This window comes from Mandrillus leucophaeus, unplaced genomic scaffold, assembly GCF_000951045.1.
Source record: "Mandrillus leucophaeus isolate KB7577 unplaced genomic scaffold, Mleu.le_1.0 Scaffold223, whole genome shotgun sequence".
Taxonomy (NCBI): domain Eukaryota; kingdom Metazoa; phylum Chordata; class Mammalia; order Primates; family Cercopithecidae; genus Mandrillus; species Mandrillus leucophaeus.
Window position 1 is genome coordinate 3,062,004 of NW_012102288.1, and position 21,455 is coordinate 3,083,458.

At 41.9% G+C, this 21,455-nt stretch overlaps 1 protein-coding gene across 1 annotated transcript; it reads left to right on the forward strand.

The window, feature by feature from the left end:
- The first annotated feature begins 2,125 nt into the window (after positions 1-2,125).
- Positions 2,126-12,388, forward strand: LOC105540605 (glutathione S-transferase A3). The gene is made up of 7 exons (XM_011981304.1): positions 2,126-2,183; positions 4,367-4,475; positions 6,458-6,509; positions 7,734-7,866; positions 10,158-10,299; positions 11,085-11,216; positions 12,114-12,388. Exons 2-7 carry the CDS (start codon positions 4,389-4,391, stop codon positions 12,234-12,236), a joined length of 669 nt encoding a protein of 222 aa, XP_011836694.1. The 5' UTR covers positions 2,126-2,183; positions 4,367-4,388; the 3' UTR covers positions 12,237-12,388.
- The last annotated feature ends 9,067 nt before the right edge of the window (positions 12,389-21,455 follow it).

The following is a 21,455-nucleotide window of genomic DNA, read 5'->3' on the forward strand; positions in this document are numbered from 1 at the left end:
GTATGTATGTGTGGGTTAATATACATACATATCTTTCTCACTGGGGAGAGCCTAGAAGCATTGAAAACTCAGGAGCAATGAGTACACGAAGTTCCGAGATCCTAGTTTTGAAATACCTTCCCCAGTAAAAGGAAACAAGGATGTTTGGCTGACTTCAAGGCTGGGGCACAGACAATACAAGATAAGCCTGGAACATCTTTGGCACAGAAAGTATCTGGAAATACTCACAATAAGAGAGGAGGTTTGTCATAAAAGACACAGAAGCCAATCTGAAGGTGCTCCTACAGGCTAAAGCTTTATTTGAGCAATAAAATAGATATTGATGGTATTAGATTATAACCTTTAGAATAAAATATCTATAAATCTGTACTAAGAAAATAATTGAATGAATGGAAGGATAAATAAAGGAGAAGAGACAACTTTTCTTTACAGAAGAATTCCAATTATTAAATGTAGATGGAAAGAGGGAAATAGAAAGTCACTATCAGACACACATTATAGTAATATTGGCTGCATGCAAGATCCATAATGGATGCTCAAGTTAGTGAGCAGAAGCTTAGTTTGAAACTGAATATTTTTATAGTCACAAAGTATCTTCCACAAGATATTTATGAATTCCAAAGGGATAAATAGTAATATTACAGTTGATGAACCTGGCAGACACTACTTTAATCAAGGGATTAAGGTTAAGATCACAATGAATAAGACATACTATGTCTTGGATATGAAATTATGTGTGGAAATGATAAGCTGAGACTGGAACTACTGTGACATTTTGCAGAAACTGTGTGTCATCAATCGAGTCATGAGAAAACATCAGATAGACCCAAATTGAGGTACGTTCCATGAAATAATTGACCATTACTCTTCAAAAGTGCCGCCATCATGAAAGACAAGAAAAGACTGAGGAACTGCCGTAGATTGGAGGTAAATAAGGAGATGTGACAATGAAATGCAGTGCTGGGGTCCTGGATGGGATCCTGGGCTAGAAAAAAGATACCGATTGGAAAACTGGTGAAATTCAAGTAAGGCCTGGAGTTTAGTCAATAGTGCATCAATGTTAAATTCCTGGTTTCGATCATTGTACTAATGGTTACATAAGATGGTAACATTAGAGGATGCTGGGTGAGGGGTATTTGGGAAACTTGTACTAGTTTTGCAATTTTTCTGTTACATAAATAATTCCCCCCCACAAAAGTCTAAAAGATACACATTAGATTATGGAGGAAAATACTAAGTCTGATATTCACTTCAAATATTGTCAATAATTGTTGAAGCAAGGTGATGGGTACATCAAGGCTTTGTAGTGTTCTTTCTAGATTTATGTATGTCAGACAATTTCCTTTAGAAAAATAGAAATTACATATACATGTATTAAGCCCTTTCTATATGCCAGGCACTGTGGTTAGCCATGGGGACTTGGCTGACAACCAGGACTTGAGGCCCTGCCTCAAGGAGCTCACAGTCAACAGGGGGAAAGCAGACATGACACGCAGGGAGTGTAGAAAGAGGGATGTGATAGAGGAAGCACAGGATGCCTGGGAGCAGGGGAGAAAAGAGTGCGCCAAACAGAAGAAACAGCATGCAGAGCCTTGGGCTAGAGAGAAAGGCTAGCTTGTAAATCATAGAGAAAAATCTGCAAATGACCTCAGGGAATGCAGCTGAGGTCTTTTGTCTGCCCAGGGCAAGCACAACTCAGCCAGATTGTTTGGGCCTATAAAACTTTGTGACATTATTTGTAATTTAGTCTTTTTAAACAAATTTAGAAGGCAATCTCTCTATGCTCTTTATCAAATCTCCCTATCCTCTTTCCTGTCATCACCCTCTTATGACACTTTCCTCCTCTCTCCACAATGTTTTCTCATCTGTCATAAAACTGCAGCCTATTTAACCAGATCCTCCTTAAGCAGTGTTTACAAGATACTGGTCCCCAGTGACCTTCTGAGGCAGCCAAATAGATCTGAAATCTTGTTGTGCTTTTATGGATAGCCTTGAAATTAATTGCTGTCATTTTCTTCCTAGCAGAGCTTGGAACTCTGGAGACTGAAGTGGTGTGGGAGTGGCCGCTCCCAACTAGACTCCACCCTCTTCAGAAGGCAGTTGTCATAGTATTAAAACCACTAACATATACATCAGGAGGTGGCCTTGAGAAGCTGAGCAGAGACCAGCTGGACTTTAATCAGGTTAGTATTGACTTTAAAACTCTTCATAAATGTTCTCTCATGTCTACTTCACTAAGGAAAAACAATTTTAAATGTGTTAGTTTGTGTGAGTACTTTATGTCCTTGCTGCTTTTTGTGTGCTTAGGAGACAACTTAAGCATTGTTTGTTAGCTCCTGAAGGACATGTCGGTAAAGAAAAATAATATTCAATGATTAGAAAACAAGGGCAAAGAATTTGATGATATGAGAAAAGTGAGAATGGTATCATTGTGGGCAATCTGAAGATACAACCACATCGGTGACAGGCCACATGCTGCAGCTTGCTTATGGTAAAGTTGTTTATTAAAAACATGTATTCATGTGATTCATACAGGAGTCAACACACAATTATACTAGATTTAAAGTTGGCAGGGTCACACATGTGGGAGCACCACTTGATCAGTGAAAAGAAAATACATCTGGATGGTTGTATTCCTCTAGAACTGGTACTTCCAAATGGGAAACCAATAATCAATGCTTGCCAATCAGAATCTAAATTTACACTTCCATCATTGATTTTACACAGATTAGTTTATTGCTCATACAAGTGACTTTGTGACTGAGCACCAAGTAGCATGCTATTTTTCCTTCTTCTTCTCCTCCTTCTTCCCTCCTTCTCTTTGTTCTCTTTGCCCTCTTTCTTCTTCCTCCCCCTCTTTTTCCTCTGCCGCCTCTTCTTCCTCCACATCCTCCTCCTTCTTGTTCAACATATCTGGGACCAAAGGGCAAACAGGGTTTAAAGTCTCAAAATTGCAAGTGAATCTAAATATATAGGACTTTTAGGGTAGTAGGCAAGTGGATCTAAGAACAGTAATAACCCCCTCTTAAGCTGTTATATTCCCTGTCCAACAGAATATGCAAAGTCCTTCTATGTGCAAGTTCTTCCTATCTGCCAAATTAAATATTACCCTGGGCTACCCTGCCAAAGCACTTACTCAATTTTTTAAAGTAATTTTTTGTGTAGTCATGATGTTTCTACTATGTGGGAGAGTTTGGTTGCTTTGAGCATTCTTTTTAAACAGCAGATTGGTGGGTTTCATAATCAGGATTGGTTATTTTATTGCCATAATCCTAGCTTGTTTTTTTTTTTTTTCCCCACACTTTTTGTTTGTTAATTTTGAGACAGTCTCGTTCTGTCACTCAGAGTGGAGTGCAGTGATGTGACCATGGTTCACTGCAGCCTTAACATCTTGGGCTCCAGTGATCTTCCTGCCTCAGCCTCCTGAGTATCTGGGACTACAGGTGTGGAACACCAATCCTGGCTAATTTTTTTTGTTTTAAATAGAGACTTTATTTAATTGCCCAGGCCAGTCCTGAACTCCTGAGCTCAAGCAATCTTCCTTCCTCAGCCTTCCGAAGTGCTGGGATTATAAGTTTGGGCCACCATGCCCAGCCCTGGTTTGTTTTTTAATTACTCTATACACTGTATTCTAAAACAGCAACCCCTATGAGGCAAATGCGGAAAAAAAAAAAAAAAAAAAAAAAGGATTGCTCTTGAGATATCTAGCCATGTTATATCCTATGAAGCACGGACTGAACTTTGAGCAATGCGCTACACTGTGCTTAAAGACGATGACAACTTCTCTGCTTCCCAGGAGCTCACAGTTTGAGGGGTGGGGGACACAAAAATGGTAACTTCTGCAGGCTGTAAATATTCAATAATAAGTCATAACAGGAAGAAACTAGTCTGAATGTCAGAAGACCTAGGTTCTAATCCAGACTTTAACATTAACTAGCTAGTTGGCAAATTGCACAAACCTGGAGGAAGGGCTAGCTAGATCCCTTCTATCTCTATAATTTGGGAAGTCTTGAGGGGAGAGCTAGATATATCAATAGAACATACAGTTTTTATAAGGCACATGAAGTCACCAAACAGGTTGGAACATAATGCAAGTTAGTAGTGCCTGGAATAATTACCAACATAAAAATAAATAAATGAAAACAAAGGTCTTACACAGGAAAGCCTCAGAATCTCAGAGGGACCCTGTGAAGTCACATTGGTGTTGGACCTGTCTAGTGCAAACAGAATTCACAGGTGAAAACAATCCTGCTAAGAAGAAGGAAGACACTCCTGTTGTTCCACCATATATATACTATACTAGCATGCATTTTGCTTCTCTAGACTCATTCATTCATCCATTCATGCATTCATTCATTCATTTTAGAGAAACCAAGAGACTGTTAACCATGGCGGGGAAGCCCAAGCTTCACTACTTCAATGGACGGGGCAGAATGGAGCCCATCCGGTGGCTGTTGGCTGCAGCTGGAGTGGAGGTATGTTCTGACTTAGGTTATCTTAAGTTGGACCTAATTGATTGTATCAAAATATTTTAGTAAGCCAAGAGACTTCCATACTAGATGACCTGTGAATATTTTGGCCTCCAATAAAAACATTCCCAGTCATTTTTTTAAAAATGGACAAATTTTACCAAATGAAATTTTAAAAATCTGTCCATCAAAGAGCACATGAAAAAGAAGACATGAACAATGAAAATATATTCTGAAAAGAATCATCAACTAATCACAATGAGTGGACCTTATTTGCATTAGGGTTTAAACAAACTATAAAATATAACTTATGACACATAACAATCAGGAACCTGAATATTGATTGAATATTAGATAATATTAAAGAATTATTGTTAAATTTTTAGTGTGATTTTGTGATGTTAGGTATGATGTTTCTGTTATGTTTCAGAGATACACACTAAAGTATTTAGGATGAGGTAATATGATGCCTCAGATTTGTTTCATATTATGACTAGAGGAGGAGAAAAGCTGGGCATACAAATGAAAGACTGGCTTGGGTTGGGGATTATTGCAGCTAGATGATTGAAACAAAGAGGACTGTTGTATTTTATGTGTATTTTATATCCATATGAGAAATTTATACAATAAAATGGTAAGCACATAAGAAACTAAGTGTCATTAAACATAAACTATAAATCACAATAAAGGCAGGGAGGGAGTGGATTGTAACAAACTGCCTGTTAAAGACTGAGCATATTCAGTCAGCAGTTATTTTGTTGTGCACCTACTAAGTGCCAGGTTCTGTCTTGAGGACTGACAGTGAACAAGGCAGACACAATTCCTGCCCTGAGGCAGACTACATACATGTTTACGAGGACTCAGATAAGTAAACAGGTGATTAAAATCAGGAGTGGGGGCTTCTAGAACACCCAAGCATTCCCCAGTGCTACCAGGCCATCCTTCCAGTGTTTGAGCAGGAAATGCTGGGAGGTGTCTGTGGGACTCCGTTAAGCGCTGCCCTCTAGAGGTGTCACGGAGAAAAACACTTCGCAGTCCAGACCAGAGTCCCTCAGTAACTGCCTGAGGGTTTTCCTCCAGAGAAAGTAATGGAAAAACTCAGAAGATCTTGTCCCTTGGGTGTCAGCAGAAAAGGAGGGTTTCAGGTGAGGTGGAACTTCTAGTGCACCCCTTCAGCTTCACAGCGCCACGTGGACCTGAACCTTGGGATGGCGCTTTCTCCATTGCTTCACGAGGGCTTGAAACTTTAGCCTCACCCTTTTTCAATCCGATGAGGGAACAAGCACATAAGAAATCCAAACACTGCCATTCCAGGTTGTTTTCTCTGTACCAATGAATACCCTGTTTCACTGTCACCCAGACATCAGTTCTGCAGCTCAGTGCCTTTTCTCCAGTGATGTTCCCTCCCTAATCATGGACATTTGTGAGACTGTGGGGAGGTGAAGTGAACTAAAAGACGGAGCAGGCCAGGAGCAGTGGGTCACACCTTTAATCCCAGCACTTTGGGAGGCCGATGGGGGAGGATTGCTTGAACCCAGGAGTTCAAGATGAGCCTAGACCCCATAGCGAGACCCCAGCACTACAAAATAGAAATAAAAAATTAGCTGGATGTGATGGTGCATAAATATCGTCCCAGCTACTCAGGTGGCTGAGGTGGGAGGGTCACTTGGGCCTGGTAGATCAAGGCTGCAATGAGCCGTGATCACACCACTGTACTCAAGCCTGGGTGACAAAGTAAGACTTGGTCTCAAAATAAATAAATAAATGAAAAAGAAGATTGAGCAGTTATATGGTCTGACTCATGCCTGTTTCTTGAGGGATCTAATCTAAATTTCCAAGCAGCCATGACGAACTTCTTCTGTATCCCTGCCAAACTCAGACATCTTATGTTCTCCAAATTATGTACCAGACGGGGGCTATTCAAGGTCACAAGTCTATAATGCTATGGAACGAACTAACAAGAACCCATTTACTGTTTCTGCTTCCAGTTTGAAGAGAAATTTATAGAATCTGCAGAAGATTTGGAAAAGTTAAGAAATGGTAAGATCAAGTCTCTAAGTGCCTCTGATGAGGGTATCTGGTATCTAGTAGAGAAGGTACAGTTGAAGATTTTTTTGTTTGTTTGTTTGAGACAGAGACTGGCTCTGTCGCCCAGGCTGGAGTGCAGTGGCGTGATCTCAGCTCACTGCAAGCTCTGCCTCCTGGGTTCATGCCATTCTCCTGCCTCAGCCTCCCGAGTAACTGGGACTACAGGCGCCCGACACCATGCCAGGCTAGTTTTTTATTTTTTATTTTTTATTTTTATTTTTTATTTTTTTTAGTAGAGACGGCATTCCACTGTGTTAGCCAGGATGGTCTCTATCTCCTGACCTCGTGATCTGCCTGCCCCAGCCTCCCAAAGTGCTGGGATTACAGGCGTGAGCCACCGCGCCTGGCCATAGTTGAAGATTTTAACACCAGGTGATGCCTATGTGTGTGTAGGGTGGTAGTTGGGTTGGTGGAGAGGGAGAAAGTGGTTAAAGTGGAAGGGATGTGGCTCCCTGAACAGATCTGGCAACTCTCTCCAGGCTAAAAGGCCAGACCTCTCAGAGTATTTGCTAGAGGAACCACCCCCAGTGCCCTGAGAATGCCCTTTCCTTGTTTTCATGCTTGGGGCACCGTGAATGAGCTGTGGTCATCAGCTCAGGATCCCACACAGACTTCCCCATCCAAGGACACACAAAAACATTAATAAGACGAAAAGAATAGAAATAGATGTGGCCATTACCTTGAGTTGTTTTCTTTCATGGGTCATGTGACAAGGTCATATTGTGGTAATATTGTAGGCTTGGAAGAACACAGAAAGGGACCTCTACATAAAATCGTGTCTCAGAACCTACTTTAAAGGCCATGGATACCGTGAGACTTACCCTGGGAAGTTCTCATTTTAAATGACATCTTCCTGGCACTCCCATGGTAACCTGTCTCAACTTTTTCCTAAAATATCATGAAGATAAATCAACGCAAGAAAAATACAAGGGACCTACTATGTACCTGGATGGGGAATAAAAGCATAGATGAAATAACAGGCTAAAAGGTAAAAGGAATCAGATCGGAAAAAGAACTACAGGCAGCTAAAATCAAAATACTATTTCATTTTGGAGGTTAATAGGCAATAATTTTTTTCATTTTATAACCTCAGTCATTTCAACTATCGTCTTCTATTTCTGAAATAGTGGGATTCATAGAAATTTCATGCTCCTTTTTTTTTCCTTCTTTCTAAAGATGGGAGTTTGCTGTTCCAGCAAGTACCAATGGTTGAGATTGATGAGATGAAGCTGGTGCAGACCAGAGCCATTCTCAACTACATTGCCAGCAAATACAACCTCTATGGGAAAGACATAAAGGAGAGAGCCCTGTACGGTATATTTTCTGTTCTTCCATCCACAGAGAACACAGAGTGATTTAGGTCCTTCCCTGAGTGGGCAGGACCGTGGCAGGGCATCATGACTAGCAGCAGGCTGGGCCTTGGGCGTACATACTAAGGTCCAGTATTGCAGAGTCCCATGGAGATGAGGGAACAGTGGACATGGGGAGGGTTCAGGCAAGGGTGATTCTAGAAGATGATGCAGACCATGGATCCAGCACCCTGACAAAGGTTTCCAAACACTCATAAACCCTATGAACTGAGGAGGATGGGGAATCATGATTCCAGGTGGTCAGGCCTTCAGAGGCTGGACTCCAGCCAACAGCTTAGGACAGGCATAGAATGTTTGAGAGTCTGTAGATGAAGGCCTGGGGAGGGAAGATTGCAAAGAAGCTGAATATCAGGTCCCAGTAATTCCAAGAATGATGACCAGGAACCCAAGTTACCAGCCAATTATATGGACTGGTAAACTTGAGCAAGGCTAGTAGAGGCTGGCACCCAGAACTCTGGGGTTACCCTGACACATTGATTCAAGGCTGAAGCAGCTAGATTTATAGAATACCAGCAAAGCCATGGGGGTCTTCTCACTGTTGCGATAGGGCTGCCTGATGCTAAATAACATCCTATGTGAAACTTCAAAAAGTTTAATGTAAAGTTACCAATGACCCAGCAACTCCTCTACTAGGTATATACCAAAAGAATCAAAATACGTCCGTACCAAATCTTGTACATAAACATACAGTGCAAATAACAGCAATTTTCATGGTATTCGAAAAGTAGAAACAACCCAAATGTCTATCAACCAATAAACGGAGGAACAAAGTGTGCCTTAGCCCACTTTCCATGCAATGGAACAATATTTAGTCATGAAAAGAAATGAAGTACTGATGCATGCTACAAGAAAGTTGAGCCTTAAAGACACATTACATGAAAGAAATTAGACACAGAAGGCCACATATTGTAGGATTGTGTGTATGAAATGTCTAGAATATTCAAACCCGTAGAGGCAGCAAGTAGACTAGTGGTTGCCTGAAGCTAAAGGGTTTGGGGTTTAGGGAAAATGAATACTCAATGGGTACACATGTCCTTATCAGGGTGATAAAAATATTCTAGAATTAGAGTGTGATGGTATTTGCAGAATTCTGTAAATGTACTAAAAGTGACTGAACAGTATAATTTAATGGGTGACAACTATAATATGTAACTCCACATCAATAAAACTGTTGTTTTAAAAAGTACTGTAGAAAACCCAGTTAAACACAAAAGAAAAAAAGGTCTCCTAAAATATGTCCTGGTTGTAACTGTGTAAAGAATTTCACCAAAGAAGGGGATCTTTTAGGTGGGGTCTCAAGTAATGCACATGTGGCTAGAGTCAGGCAACAGCACATGGAGAGGGCTGTAGAATTATGTTTCATGGGAGTTACGGGAAAAACTGGTAATATTGGGCATAGAAGTGGGCCTGGGAGATGAAAAATGATGAGACAGGATGAGGAACATGACAGAGATGGCTGTGCCAGGGACTCTCTTGGGATTACTCAGGAGGCAGGTCTTTGGCCATTTGACTCACACTAAATGTGTGCACAGAACAAACCATAATAAAGATGATCAATCCTGGCACAGCATTGGTGGGTACTGGCAGTGATTCCACCAATTTCTCTCATGACTGTGACTGTAGACAGGTCACCGATGCTCTTTGTACCGGTATTTGGTCATGTGCATAGCAAAGATTTTAGAGATATATCTACCTCGATAAGTTGTTTTAAGAAATAAATGACGGCCAGGCATGGTGGCTCATGCCTGTAATCCTAGCACTTTGGGAGGCCAAGGCGGGTGGATCACGTGAGGTCAGGAGTTCATGACCAGCCTGGCCAACATGGCGAAACCCTTTCTCTACTAAAAAGACAAAAATTATCTGGGCGTATTGGCAGGCATCTGTAATCTTAGCTACTCAGGAGGCTGAGGCAGGAGAATCCCTTGAACCCTGGAGGTGAAGGTTGCAGTGAGCCAAGATTGTGTAACTTCACTCCGGCTTGGAGAACAAGGGAAACTCCATCTCAAAAAAAAAAAAAGAAAGAGAGAAAGAAAGAAGGAAATGTCAATATACATGCAAAAATCAGAGCATACTGACTAGAATATAAAAGGCACCCACTGGAGATGAATTACTTTGCCACCGTCTGACCCTCTATTCTCTTAGGTTTTTATATTCTCTTAAGTAGACCCTCTATTCTCTACAAAATCTAAGGCAAGAGGCATTTGATGTTTTGGCTGTTTTTGTCTTTCAGAATTGATATGTATACAGAAGGTATGGCAGATTTGAATGAAATGATCCTTCTTCTGCCCTTATGTCGACCTGAGGAAAAAGATGCCAAGATTGCCTTGATCAAAGAGAAAACAAAAAATCGCTACTTCCCTGCCTTCGAAAAAGTAGGTGAAGCTGTTCAGCATTTTGGGGCACTGAGTTTAGAGGCCAGTAGAAAAATAGTGGCTGGGCATTCCTGGGGCACTGACCTTCACTTTCAGTGAGACTTCCTGAACACCAATGCAGCGCTCTGACTCTCAAGGCATTTTATGAAAATTGACTTAGAGGAACAATGATACCACTTATCTCCAAGTTATAATTTTCCAGCAAAATTTCAATTTACTAGACTCTAGTATAGAATTCTCTATTCAACAAAATTTTGTTTGTAAGTAGAACGTGGGCTGTGGAAGGCTCTGAATCACATAGAGGTTGCTGTTGAGTCTATGGAACATATGGAGAAATGAAGACTCTGAAATAGTCTACTCCTGGAGGAAGAGTGCTGTCATGAAGGTGGAGTCATTGCCCAAGACAGATTGGAGAGGGAGAGAGCAGAGTGTAGAGCCACATCCTGAATGTCAGGGCTACACACTGTAGGGCCTGGGGCAGACAGAACATGCAGCAGCAGATGCTAAACCCCTGGCCCATGTGGAAAATGCAAGCAGGGTGGGTGGTGTGGATGCCACAGTGATGCGGAATGAGAAGAGAAAATGGAGCCTGGGCTCCAACCCAGGAGTGAGCTAGAGCCACATTCTTGCTCCCTCACTCAATCAGGGAACATAAAGGCCTGGACCTTCACACCATCCAGTTAGGCCACACAGGTGGGAATGTCAGGCTGGAAAGACTCAGGGAGAAGCAGGGGTCCCAGCCTGGGTGGGCATGTGTTTCTGATCTGATGTCTCAAATTCTCCAGGTGTTACAGAGCCATGGACAAGATTACCTTGTTGGCAACAAGCTGAGCCGGGCTGACATTAGCCTGGTGGAACTTCTCTACTATGTGGAAGAGCTTGACTCCAGCTTTATCTCCAGCTTCCCACTGCTGAAGGTGACCCATTTCACAGCCTTCAGAGAGGCAGCTCCACATGTCCCATCTTGGGGTCTAGTATCTGGGTCCTTGGACTGGCCATGTTCTGACCCCAGCCTTTTTCAGGCCTTCACTACCCCTAGGTCTCCAAAATGAGCTTCCAGATTCCAATTTTGAGGCATGAAAGACTCCTGTTATGGAAAGGAAATTTGTGGTGCATGCTACCCCATGAAAAGTATTTTGCCTTTTATCATGGAAAGGACCCAGGGCCCAGCATCTTCCTCCCTCCCCCATTCCTCTGTGGTCTGTTCCTGAGTTTTCTGTGATGCCCTTTATCCCAAGACTGTCCTTGTGTTCCCACACTGAGTTAGTCTGAGAGGGCCCTTTCCATCTGGTTCCTTCCTTAGGCTCTGGTCAGGGTGGCCAGCAGGAGCTGTCAGATAATTGTGTTCCTCTGTGCACAGCTCACCAACCACATTGCCCCCAACCCTGTATCTCTCACTGAGAAAAGGTGGTCCCATGGTTTGACTTTAATATTTTCTATAACATTTTACCTTCTAACTAATTTCTCTGTATTTTCACTTCTGCTTAGAGACTGATCTGTGTTGATATCTCTTGGGCACATTATTTTTTCTTGTCTTATACAAGATTCACTAATCTACAGGATTAATATTTAAGGAGAAAGATAGGGATGACTGAACTGATTAAAAGTTTAAGACATCTTTGGGGAAAATAAAGTGAGCTACATGTCCTTCCTCTTATCTTCATTTCTCACTGGGTGTCTGTTTCTGCCTCCATGCTGGTGCTGATGGAGGGGACTTGCTTGGTCTTTGGCAGGAGGGGTCAGATTCCCTGGGCGGTATAAACGGTAATGGCAGGCCCTGGCTTCACTCTGAGGCTGTGCTTTGTGAATTACAGGCCCTGAAAACCAGAATCAGCAACATGCCCACGGTGAAGAAGTTTCTACAGCCTGGCAGCCCAAGGAAACCTCCCCCAGATGCAAAAGCTTTAGAAGAAGCCAGAAAGATTTTCAGATTTTAATAAAGCAGCCATGGAGGCCAAGAACATGCAAGACCAGTATTCTAAAGTTTGCAACAATGAAGTGCTTTACTTAAGTGTTGACTGTGCCTCTTGTAAAGCTAATGAACCCTTTCCAATTACATGCTAATTAAATAATAAAAACTCCTATTTGCCAACTTAGTTAAAATTTAAACCTTTTCATTAGGATCTGATATGAATTCAGATTTCTAATCTCCTCCTAACCTGTCTCTTTCTTGAAATTAAAAATTTAGTAAAAATGTGAAATGTAGGTTATATGATTTGTTTGACTTTTACCAAGAATTATCCTGTAACATTTGTCATACAATCTATTAAAATATCAATGTAGAAATGCGCTCCTGACATTTTCAGGTACGCACAGGAGAAGAGTTACCATTCTGGGTAATGGCATAAAGACATTTTCTTCTTTTCCTGGACAGTATTTTATTTCTGATAAAAGCGTTCTTTCTCCTGCATTTTCAAAACAACGATTCTGTCTGCTGTGGATTCCTGTTTTCTAGGAGGTGAGGAAATATTGAAGAGCAAACAGACCCATCCTCTGCTCTCAGGCCACCCTGTTGTCCCTTACAGTGTGTGTGCTCCTGACTCATCCTCACTCTGCTCCTTAAGGCTCTGTGGGGTCCCAGGCATGAACCTTCCCTCAGTTCCCTCAGTGCTAATCAGACCTGGGCTGCCAAGATACAGATGGTATATGTGAACTACATACAAATAACTATATGCAAAATCATTTTTCCCTGGTGTGTCATTGTGCCAGAATGCTTAGATTAGAAGTGCTTTCTAGTTTCAGCCCCTACTGGGCCTATAGTGTTACTCTCTCCCAGGACACCTGGGTTCTGCAATTTGAGTTCTCCTCTTAGAGTGAGCTTCCCCACAGTTGGCAGAGGTGGGTGAGGGAGCAGACAGACACACACGCTTCCTACCTGCAGCTTCACTTTGCTCTAGTCTCTTCTCCACTTACAACCAGAGTAGTTTTTCTGAAATGCAAATCTGAATATCACAGAATTCTTCAGTGAGTCCTGACTGCATGTAGAATGCATCCTCACACCCATCCTCACTCCCTGACCTGCAGCCCAATCAACCCTCTGAGCATGGTGGGGCCTCTTGCCTTCCTGCCTGGGTGCATTTGCTAGCCCTGCCTGGCAAGCTCCTTCCCAGTGGCCACAATTAAGTCTACCCTGTTGCTTTTCAGGAGCATTGGGCTGTTCTCTGTGCCCTCCTCACAGCCCCATTGAGCCTCTAACAACACCTGAGGGCCACTGTGTCTGCTCCCTCGTACTGTGAGCGCAGGTATGGGACACTTACATGAACTAGAATGCTGAAGCTTTGATGAATCTAGAAAATTATAGAATTTTAATATGATAAGAGAATTGTGTGATCATGTTTCAACAAGTAGTTCTTCCTTTCTAGAGATAAATACTAGTATTTACCGAAGAAATGATATGCCGTCTGGAAATTGCTTCAAAAGAGTCCCTTGGTAGTGGGGGGAGTACATGGAAGTTTGTACTGTTTTCTTGTGGCTCCTGTCACAGATTCCTACAAACAAGGTGGCTTGAAACAACAGAAATTCTGAAGGCCAAGAAATCTGAAGTCAAGTTGTGAGGGCCACATTCCCCTGGAAGCTCTAGGGAACAATCCTTCCCTGCCTCTTACAGCTTCTGGGGGCTGTTGACATTTCTGGACTTTCTTGGATCTTGGCCACATCACTCTACTTTCTGCCTGGGGCTTCCAGCACCTCACCCTCTGTGTGTCTGTCTTCTCTGTTGTGGATACACTTCTTATTGAATTTAGGGCCTATTTAGATATACCGGGATGGTCTCATCTCAGGTTCCTTAACTTCACCTGCAAAGAGCCTTTTCCCAAATACGGTCATATTTACAGGACCCAGGGGTTTGGATATGGACCTATCTTCTGTGGTGGCCAACATAACCCACTGCATGGTGTAGATGAAGAAAGGTTTTTGTCAATTGGTGAATCTAGGTCATGGGTACTTTCAACTTTGTTATGTTATTCTGTCTACTTTTGTATTTGCTATTTTAGGAAAACTTTCATATTTTAGGAGCTCCTACAATGACTAGGTTTTGTGCCAGACAATGAGGAATGGAATTAAACAAGGGGAAGAAGGCTTTTCCCTCAGGAGCTCAGGGTCTAGTGGGGAAGCTGATATTGAATACGTCACGTGAAAACAGCGTAGGGTAAGAAGACACAGTAGAGAAAATACTGTAGTAGGTGAAAGTAGTGCATTCCAGTCAGGACAATTACCGTGTGCAAAGGCCCAGAGGTCAGGAAGGATGACCTGAGTGATGCAGAGAGGAAAGTGTATGCAAACAGGGTGGCTAGATTTGGCAGCTAAAATACAAGACACCCAAGCAAATACGAAATTCAGATGAACAATCAATACTATTTTTGTATAATCGTATTACCTACAGTGCTTGGAACGTACTTATACTAAAAAGATATTGATTATTTGCCTGAATTGCACATTTTCCTGGGTTCCCTGCACTTTCTGTGGCAACCTAGTAAGAGAAGCCTTCCAGAGTGCCATCAACCTGCCCTTCACGGACATCCCTTCCCAGCTATGCTCCCAGCAGAGATTTCTCATCTGCCTTAGTCCTTACATTCAAGTCATGAAAAGTGAGCACCTTCAAAAAGCCAGTTTCTGCTGACTTGTAAAGAGAGCAAAATCTGCTGAAATGTTTTGTTAAACTTTTATTGCCAACCCTGGAAAAGGAACATATTAACCAGTTACCTTGTGATAAGAGGATGACTTGCCATTTTTCTTAGAATCTAGTAGGCAGTCCTGTGACCCTGAAACTTGTGGGAGTGGCTTTTTGCTAAATTGACTGTATCTCTTTCAATGGGAGGGAGCTATGGAAAGGAACATGTAGCTTATAAACGCATTAGGACCTTAAATTAAGCTGTTGAACTATGAGCGTGACAGCCTTTAACAAACTAAGCACTGATCTTGTAAATCTTCTCACACTGCCTCATATCCTCTCATCTAGGTCACCAGAGAAGTACTTTTAAAAGTATCCTTCGCACAATAAAAACAAATCTGTTTAACACTCACATCAGTGCCTTCTTTGTGTGCTTGGATGAGAGTTCGAGTTGTGCATTCAGCTGCTTTTGGATACATCGTGTCAACTCAATAAACAGAGACGCTAAAATAAAAGATACTTCTTTGGGAATAAAGTTTTGTAATGAGTAAATTACATAGTAAACCACGCATATACTTAGGGAGATAAAGGAAGACAAAGGTTTTTTAAGAAAACAATGAAAAGGATTAAAGAAATTTTAAAAATACTTATCATTCACTACAAACATCAATAACAAGGGTGACGTCAGGCCAAGTTTGAACTGGCAGTTGCTGGTCAGATGTCCTTGCAGAAGTTTTTTGTATAATGCTGTGATAACCTTTGTGCAAGATTATGTTTTTTGTAACTTTTTTTCTTATCTGACATAAAAGAATGAAAACCTTCTCTTCATGGCTTTTTCAGCTCTGTTTTTGTCAAGGTTTTCTTAACATTAGTAACTTCATTTTGTTTCTGATAACGATCATTACAGAAATGTAAAAATGAAGAATTTATAAAACTAGGGCATGAGTATATAATAATAGGAAAAAAGTTAATGATCTAAGGTAAAAAAAAAAAAAGTGATGGTGCCATTTTAGATAATCTGAGAATATGAGCAGTGCCAGAAGAAACACAGGTGTTTGTGCCAAAGTTGCTTTCTCTAGACAAGCAGTCAATACACCATTGTTGCGAATGAAAATTTGGCAAGATCACAGACCTGGGACTCCCAATGACCAGTGAAAGAGACATGTATCTGCACAGTGCCACGTCTGCAGTTGTTTCTCCAAATCTCCATCTCCTGCTGAGGAAAGAGCCACCAATACCTACCAAACACAATTGTAATTTACAACTTGATGGTAGATATCACACACATTCGTGCTTCCTTCCGGAAGTGCTTTGTGATTTGTTGCCAAGTGTTGACGCCACTGACTTTTCAATATTACTTTAAGGTTGTTGTGCTCCAAAGGGCAGGCAAAATCTTCTGTGAGCCACTGTGTAGAACTTGCAGGTTAATCTAAGTCTGTAGAACTTTTAGTTTCATAAAGCAAGATGACCTAGATTTATGATGAAAAAAATTAAGAACAAGAATGCCCTTCTTGTGAATTTTTACATCCTGATTCAATGATTATTTGTTAATCCTTGTCCTTTGCCCAGTTGAACATTTGTCCGAAAACCCTGCTCTTCCCAAATTCCTCCTTCCTTACTCCTTCTGTGCCTACTTAGTGGAACAATCCCATTTCTTTAGTAATTCTGCTTGAACTGCAGAAAATTGAGTCTGATAATCAGGATTGGTTGACCCATTTTCATGATTCTATTATTTAATTTTTCTATTTAATTTTTTCTATATTATTTAATTTGCACATCAAGCAAGCTCGAAAGTGGAAATTGGAGAAATCTCTGTGACCACTAAAATGTATAGCAGTGCTATTCCTATTAGAATAAATTAGTCTCTGAATGTCAGGAAAACTAGAATCTAATTTAGTCTTTGCTACTAATTAACAGGATGACAAGTCACATTCTCTCTCTAGGGTTCAACCAACTCATGACAAACCTAGAAAATCGCTAAGAAAAAGTCTCTCACCCTTGGCATCCCTTGGGTTGGGTAATTATTTGTGTGCAAGAGCTGCCTTGTGCATGAGAGGACATTTCAGGGCATCACTGGCCTCTACCTACCTGATCTTGTAGCACTACGTACCCCCAAGTTGTGACAACCAAAAATGTCTGCAGACATTGCTGAATGGGATAGGGGAGTAAAATCTCTCCTGGTTTAGAATCACTTGACTGCATGACTTCTCAAAGTGTTAAAAGTCAGAAGTCCTGATAGGAGAACTACATAGTCATTCGAGCATGCAACTAGTTTCTAAGAAGCGCCGAAAGGCATCTGACTAGAATGTATGATGTCATTAGAGTATAAGAGTCGACCATGGCCTGGAATAAATGTTTAATACTGAGGGGTGGGAGATGTTATAAAAGGAAGACCAGGAGTTTCAGTGAGATCCTCTTTTTGGATCCAGATCTGAGAGCTATGCAAGCTATAAAATAATTCACAGGAAAGAAATATAGCACCCATGTGAGAAGATGCTGAAATGAGAGTTGCAAGAGGTTACAGAGAGCGATGTTTAAATACAGATGAGTGATCCTACTTTGAAGGGTAGGAAAGCAGACATTTGGGAGGTACAAAATCCACTGAACCTGCAGATTGAGATGCTACTGTGGAAAAAAGGAGCCCACCTGGGCAGAAGAGACTGGGTCCTCAGCTTTTTCTGAGTCTGGCAGCATTTTCCCCTTGCTCTGATTTGCTTGGCTAAGAGAATTATGATTCTTGGGTTGGAATTTTCAGGAACCCATTAAAATGAAGTCACTGCTGAGCACATTCTGTTCTGTTAGTTGTCCACAAGCCTGTTTTTCTTTTTTCTTTTTTCTTTTCTTTTTTTTTTTTTTTTTTTTGAGACAGTCTTGCTCTGTCACCCACGGTGGGGTACAGTGGCATGATCTAGGCTCACTGCAATCTCCACCTCCTGGATTCAAGTGATTCTCCCACTTCACCCTCCCTAGTAGCTGGGACTACTACAGGCACATGCCACCATGCCAGGCAATTTTTTTTTTTTTGGCATTTTTGGTAGAGGTGAGGTTTCACCATGTTGCACAGGCTGGTCTCGAACTCCTGGGCTCAAGATTTCACCTGTCTCGGCCTCTGAAAGTGCTGCAATTAGAGGCAAGAGCCACCACACCTGGCCCCACAAAGCTGTTTTTCTGACTAGATTTAAACCCTTTAGAGTAAGGACCAAATCAGACCAAATATTTTTTGCTACAAGCCATCATCATTGCTTGAGACACTGAAACTGTTTTTAAAAGAGGCGAATACTCCAGAAACAAGGAATTGAGGAAGGATCAGCAAAATGTCTGCATTTCAGGTAAGTAACAGGATGGTGTAGAGAAGCGACTGTTTTCATCAAGTGTTAAGAGTGAGACCCTGCTCAAGAGCTATGAATAGCTGGAGAGAGGCAGTGGGGCTCCCACATGCATGGCTGGAGTTCATGCAAAGGGGGCCTGGCAGTAGGAAAGGCTCAGACTGCCCTGAGCAGGGAGTGAGTGGTAACTGGGCCTGGTCTGAGGAGAGAGGCCCACCAGGTGCAGGGTATGGGAGTCTTTTTCTGGGATATAAATCATCTCTTTTTCAAGGTTAAAAAACAACCTGGGAACCAGGGGTCTGCTGCAGTCTAGGAGTTAAGCAAGACTGTGTTAACGACGGGTCAGACCTCCTTGAACCTTCACTGAAAACTTCCTGTTAATCCAGTGTATTAGTACGTTCTCATGCTGCTAATAAAGACATACCTGAGACTGAGTCACTTATAAAGTAAAAAGGTTTAATGGACTCATAGTTTCACGTGGGTGGGAGGCCTCACAATCATGGCAGAAGATGAAGGAAGAGTAAAGGGACCTCTTACATGGCAGCAGGCAAGAGCGTGTGTACAGGGGAGCTCCCCTTTATAAAACCTACAGATCTCACGAGGCTTACTCACTATCAGAACAGCATGGAAAGCCCCACGCCCATGAGTCAATTACCTCTCTCTGGGTTCCTCCCGTGACACGCGGGAATCATGAGAGCTACAATTCAAGATGAGATCTGGATGGAGACACAGCCAAACCATATCACCCAGGTTGACTGGATTAGTGAATATCATTAACCTCTGTACAGGAGCTTTGTGGAAAAGACCCATTGTATGACTTCTTTGAAAAAAAATCTGGATATACATAAAATCTTTTTTTTTTACCAGAGCTTGATGGGTTGAGAGAGACAGAGAGAAAGAGAGGGGACCCCGGTACTACCCAATGTGTTCAGAGAGACTCATCCACATCCCAAGAAGTGGGGGTCGGAGGACACTGTCATTACTCAGTTCCCATTATGAATTTTATGCACATTATTTTATTAGTCTGTTTTCACACTGCTATAAAAAATACCCGAAACTGGGTAATTTATAAAGAAAAGTGGTTTAATTGACTCACAATTCTGCATGGCTGGGGAGGCCTAAGGAAACTTAACAATCATGGTGGAAGGTGAAGGAGAAGGAAGTACCTTCTTCACAACGCAGCAGGAAAAGGAGAGAGCAGGATAAACCAACGCTTATAAAACCATCAGATCTCACGAGAACTCACTCACTATCGTGAGATCAGCATGGGGGAAACCGCCCCCAAGATCCAATCACCTCCACCAGGTCTCTTCCTCAACATGAGGGGATTATAGAGATTACAGTTTGAGATGAGATTTGGGTGGGGACACAGAGCCAAACCAGATCAATTATTTCATTTAACTTTCTCAACAGCCCGCAAAAATAGGTATGGAAATCCCTATTTTTTGTTTGTTTATTTTAGAAAGAATCTCTCTGTGTCACCCAGGCTGGAGTGCAGTGGTGCAATCTCAGCTCACTGTACCTCCATCTCCCGGGTTCAAGAAACTCTCCTGCCTCAGCCTCCCTAGCAGCTGGGACTACAGGTGCCCGCCACCACACCTGGCTAATTTTTTTATTTTTAGTAGAGATAGGGTTTCACCGTGTTAGCCTGGATGGTCTCGAACTCCTGATCTTAAATGATCTGCCCAACTCGGCCTCCCAAAGTGCTGGGAGTACAGGCGTGAGCCACCACACCTGGCCAACAATCCCTATTTTGAAAAGAGAAAATTAAACTCAGAATTCAGAGAGCCTGCTGAGTTTATGAACCCCATAATGGAAGGAGTTGTGGTTTATCTCAGTCTACCTTCTCTCTGACAAGAAACAGTGTAATTAGGACCACCCAGAGACCTAACTCTTTTAATTTACTACTGGGATTATCATAGGTTATATTTCTTTCAATACAAGCTCATTTTCTAATTGAGGTAAATACACTAGTCCTCAACTCACTCAGGTTTTTAGGTTGTCATATCAGGGAAAGGCACACTTTCATTAATTTTTTGTTCTAATCAAGCTCCTGAAAAGTTGCTAACAGAAGGGAACTCAAGATTCAGATGTTTGTTTCTTGCCCTCGCCTTTAAACCTTTAGCTGGCTAATGGAGTCTGAATGGGAAAATATGAAACAATTTCTCAGACAGAAGCAGAGCCAGCTTATAGGGTGGAGTGGAAAAGCTCTGGACCTGCAATTAGAAGGAGTTCAGGCTGACCCAACAGGCACCAAGTGTGCAGTGTGTGGGTCAGTCGCTTTAGCTCTTGAACCTCAGTGTGCCCATCTTTCATTAGGATATTAGGAGCCATTTCCCAGGGTTGTAGCAGAAGGTAGACACACTCCCTAGGTATTGACCATGAATGAGGAGCACGTGTGTGTGACTCATGGCAAATCTTTGAGCTCTCTGGTTCTCAAATTCTGTTCACCCAGCCAAGCTCTGTGGTCAAGTTTGTCCCAGTCTTGGTCTGGCTTTTGGAAACCTCATATTGGGAAGGTGATATGTTACTTATAAGCAAGAGCATTATGATAAAATGCCATGTAAGATAACAATTCATTTCCCTTTGAAGCATGATCCTCAGTAATGGCTAAGGGTACAAGTGTGTGACTTGAGTCACTCTGTGAACTCTAGTTGATAACAAACAGGCACACCCACTCTCTGGGTGAGGTTCACTCTCCCTTTCCTTCTGCTGAATCATGCTATTTGCATTTCCAATGAGAGGGAAGTGCAATGTGCAAAGTCTCTAATTACAAGACAGATGAGTTGATTAAGTATGTTCAAAGAATTCTTTACTTTCTCAAAGTTAGACTGAGTTCCACATTTTAAAATGTAGATATTTAAGAGATTTTGATTTCCAAATTCAAGTCATACATACTTTTTTAGAAATACATCTGTTGGTAAAGACAAGTATATTTTTGTACCAATATACCAACCTTGACGACCACAAAAATTTGCAGGAAGAATCTTAATATTTTATTACAGAGCTGGGGGTTTGGAGAGAAAATCCCACTGTTCCTAAGTCCTGGCACTGGAATGCCTGCTTTCAATGAGTCTTGGGTGTTTCCATTCAAACTCATGATACAATTATTTATGGTCTGTCCCGGTAGACTCGGTTTTCATTCTCTGATACTCTGCTATGTTCCACCTCCCAAGCAGGCTAGGAGAGAGCAAAGGCTATCAAACTTCCTTGACAAGCCC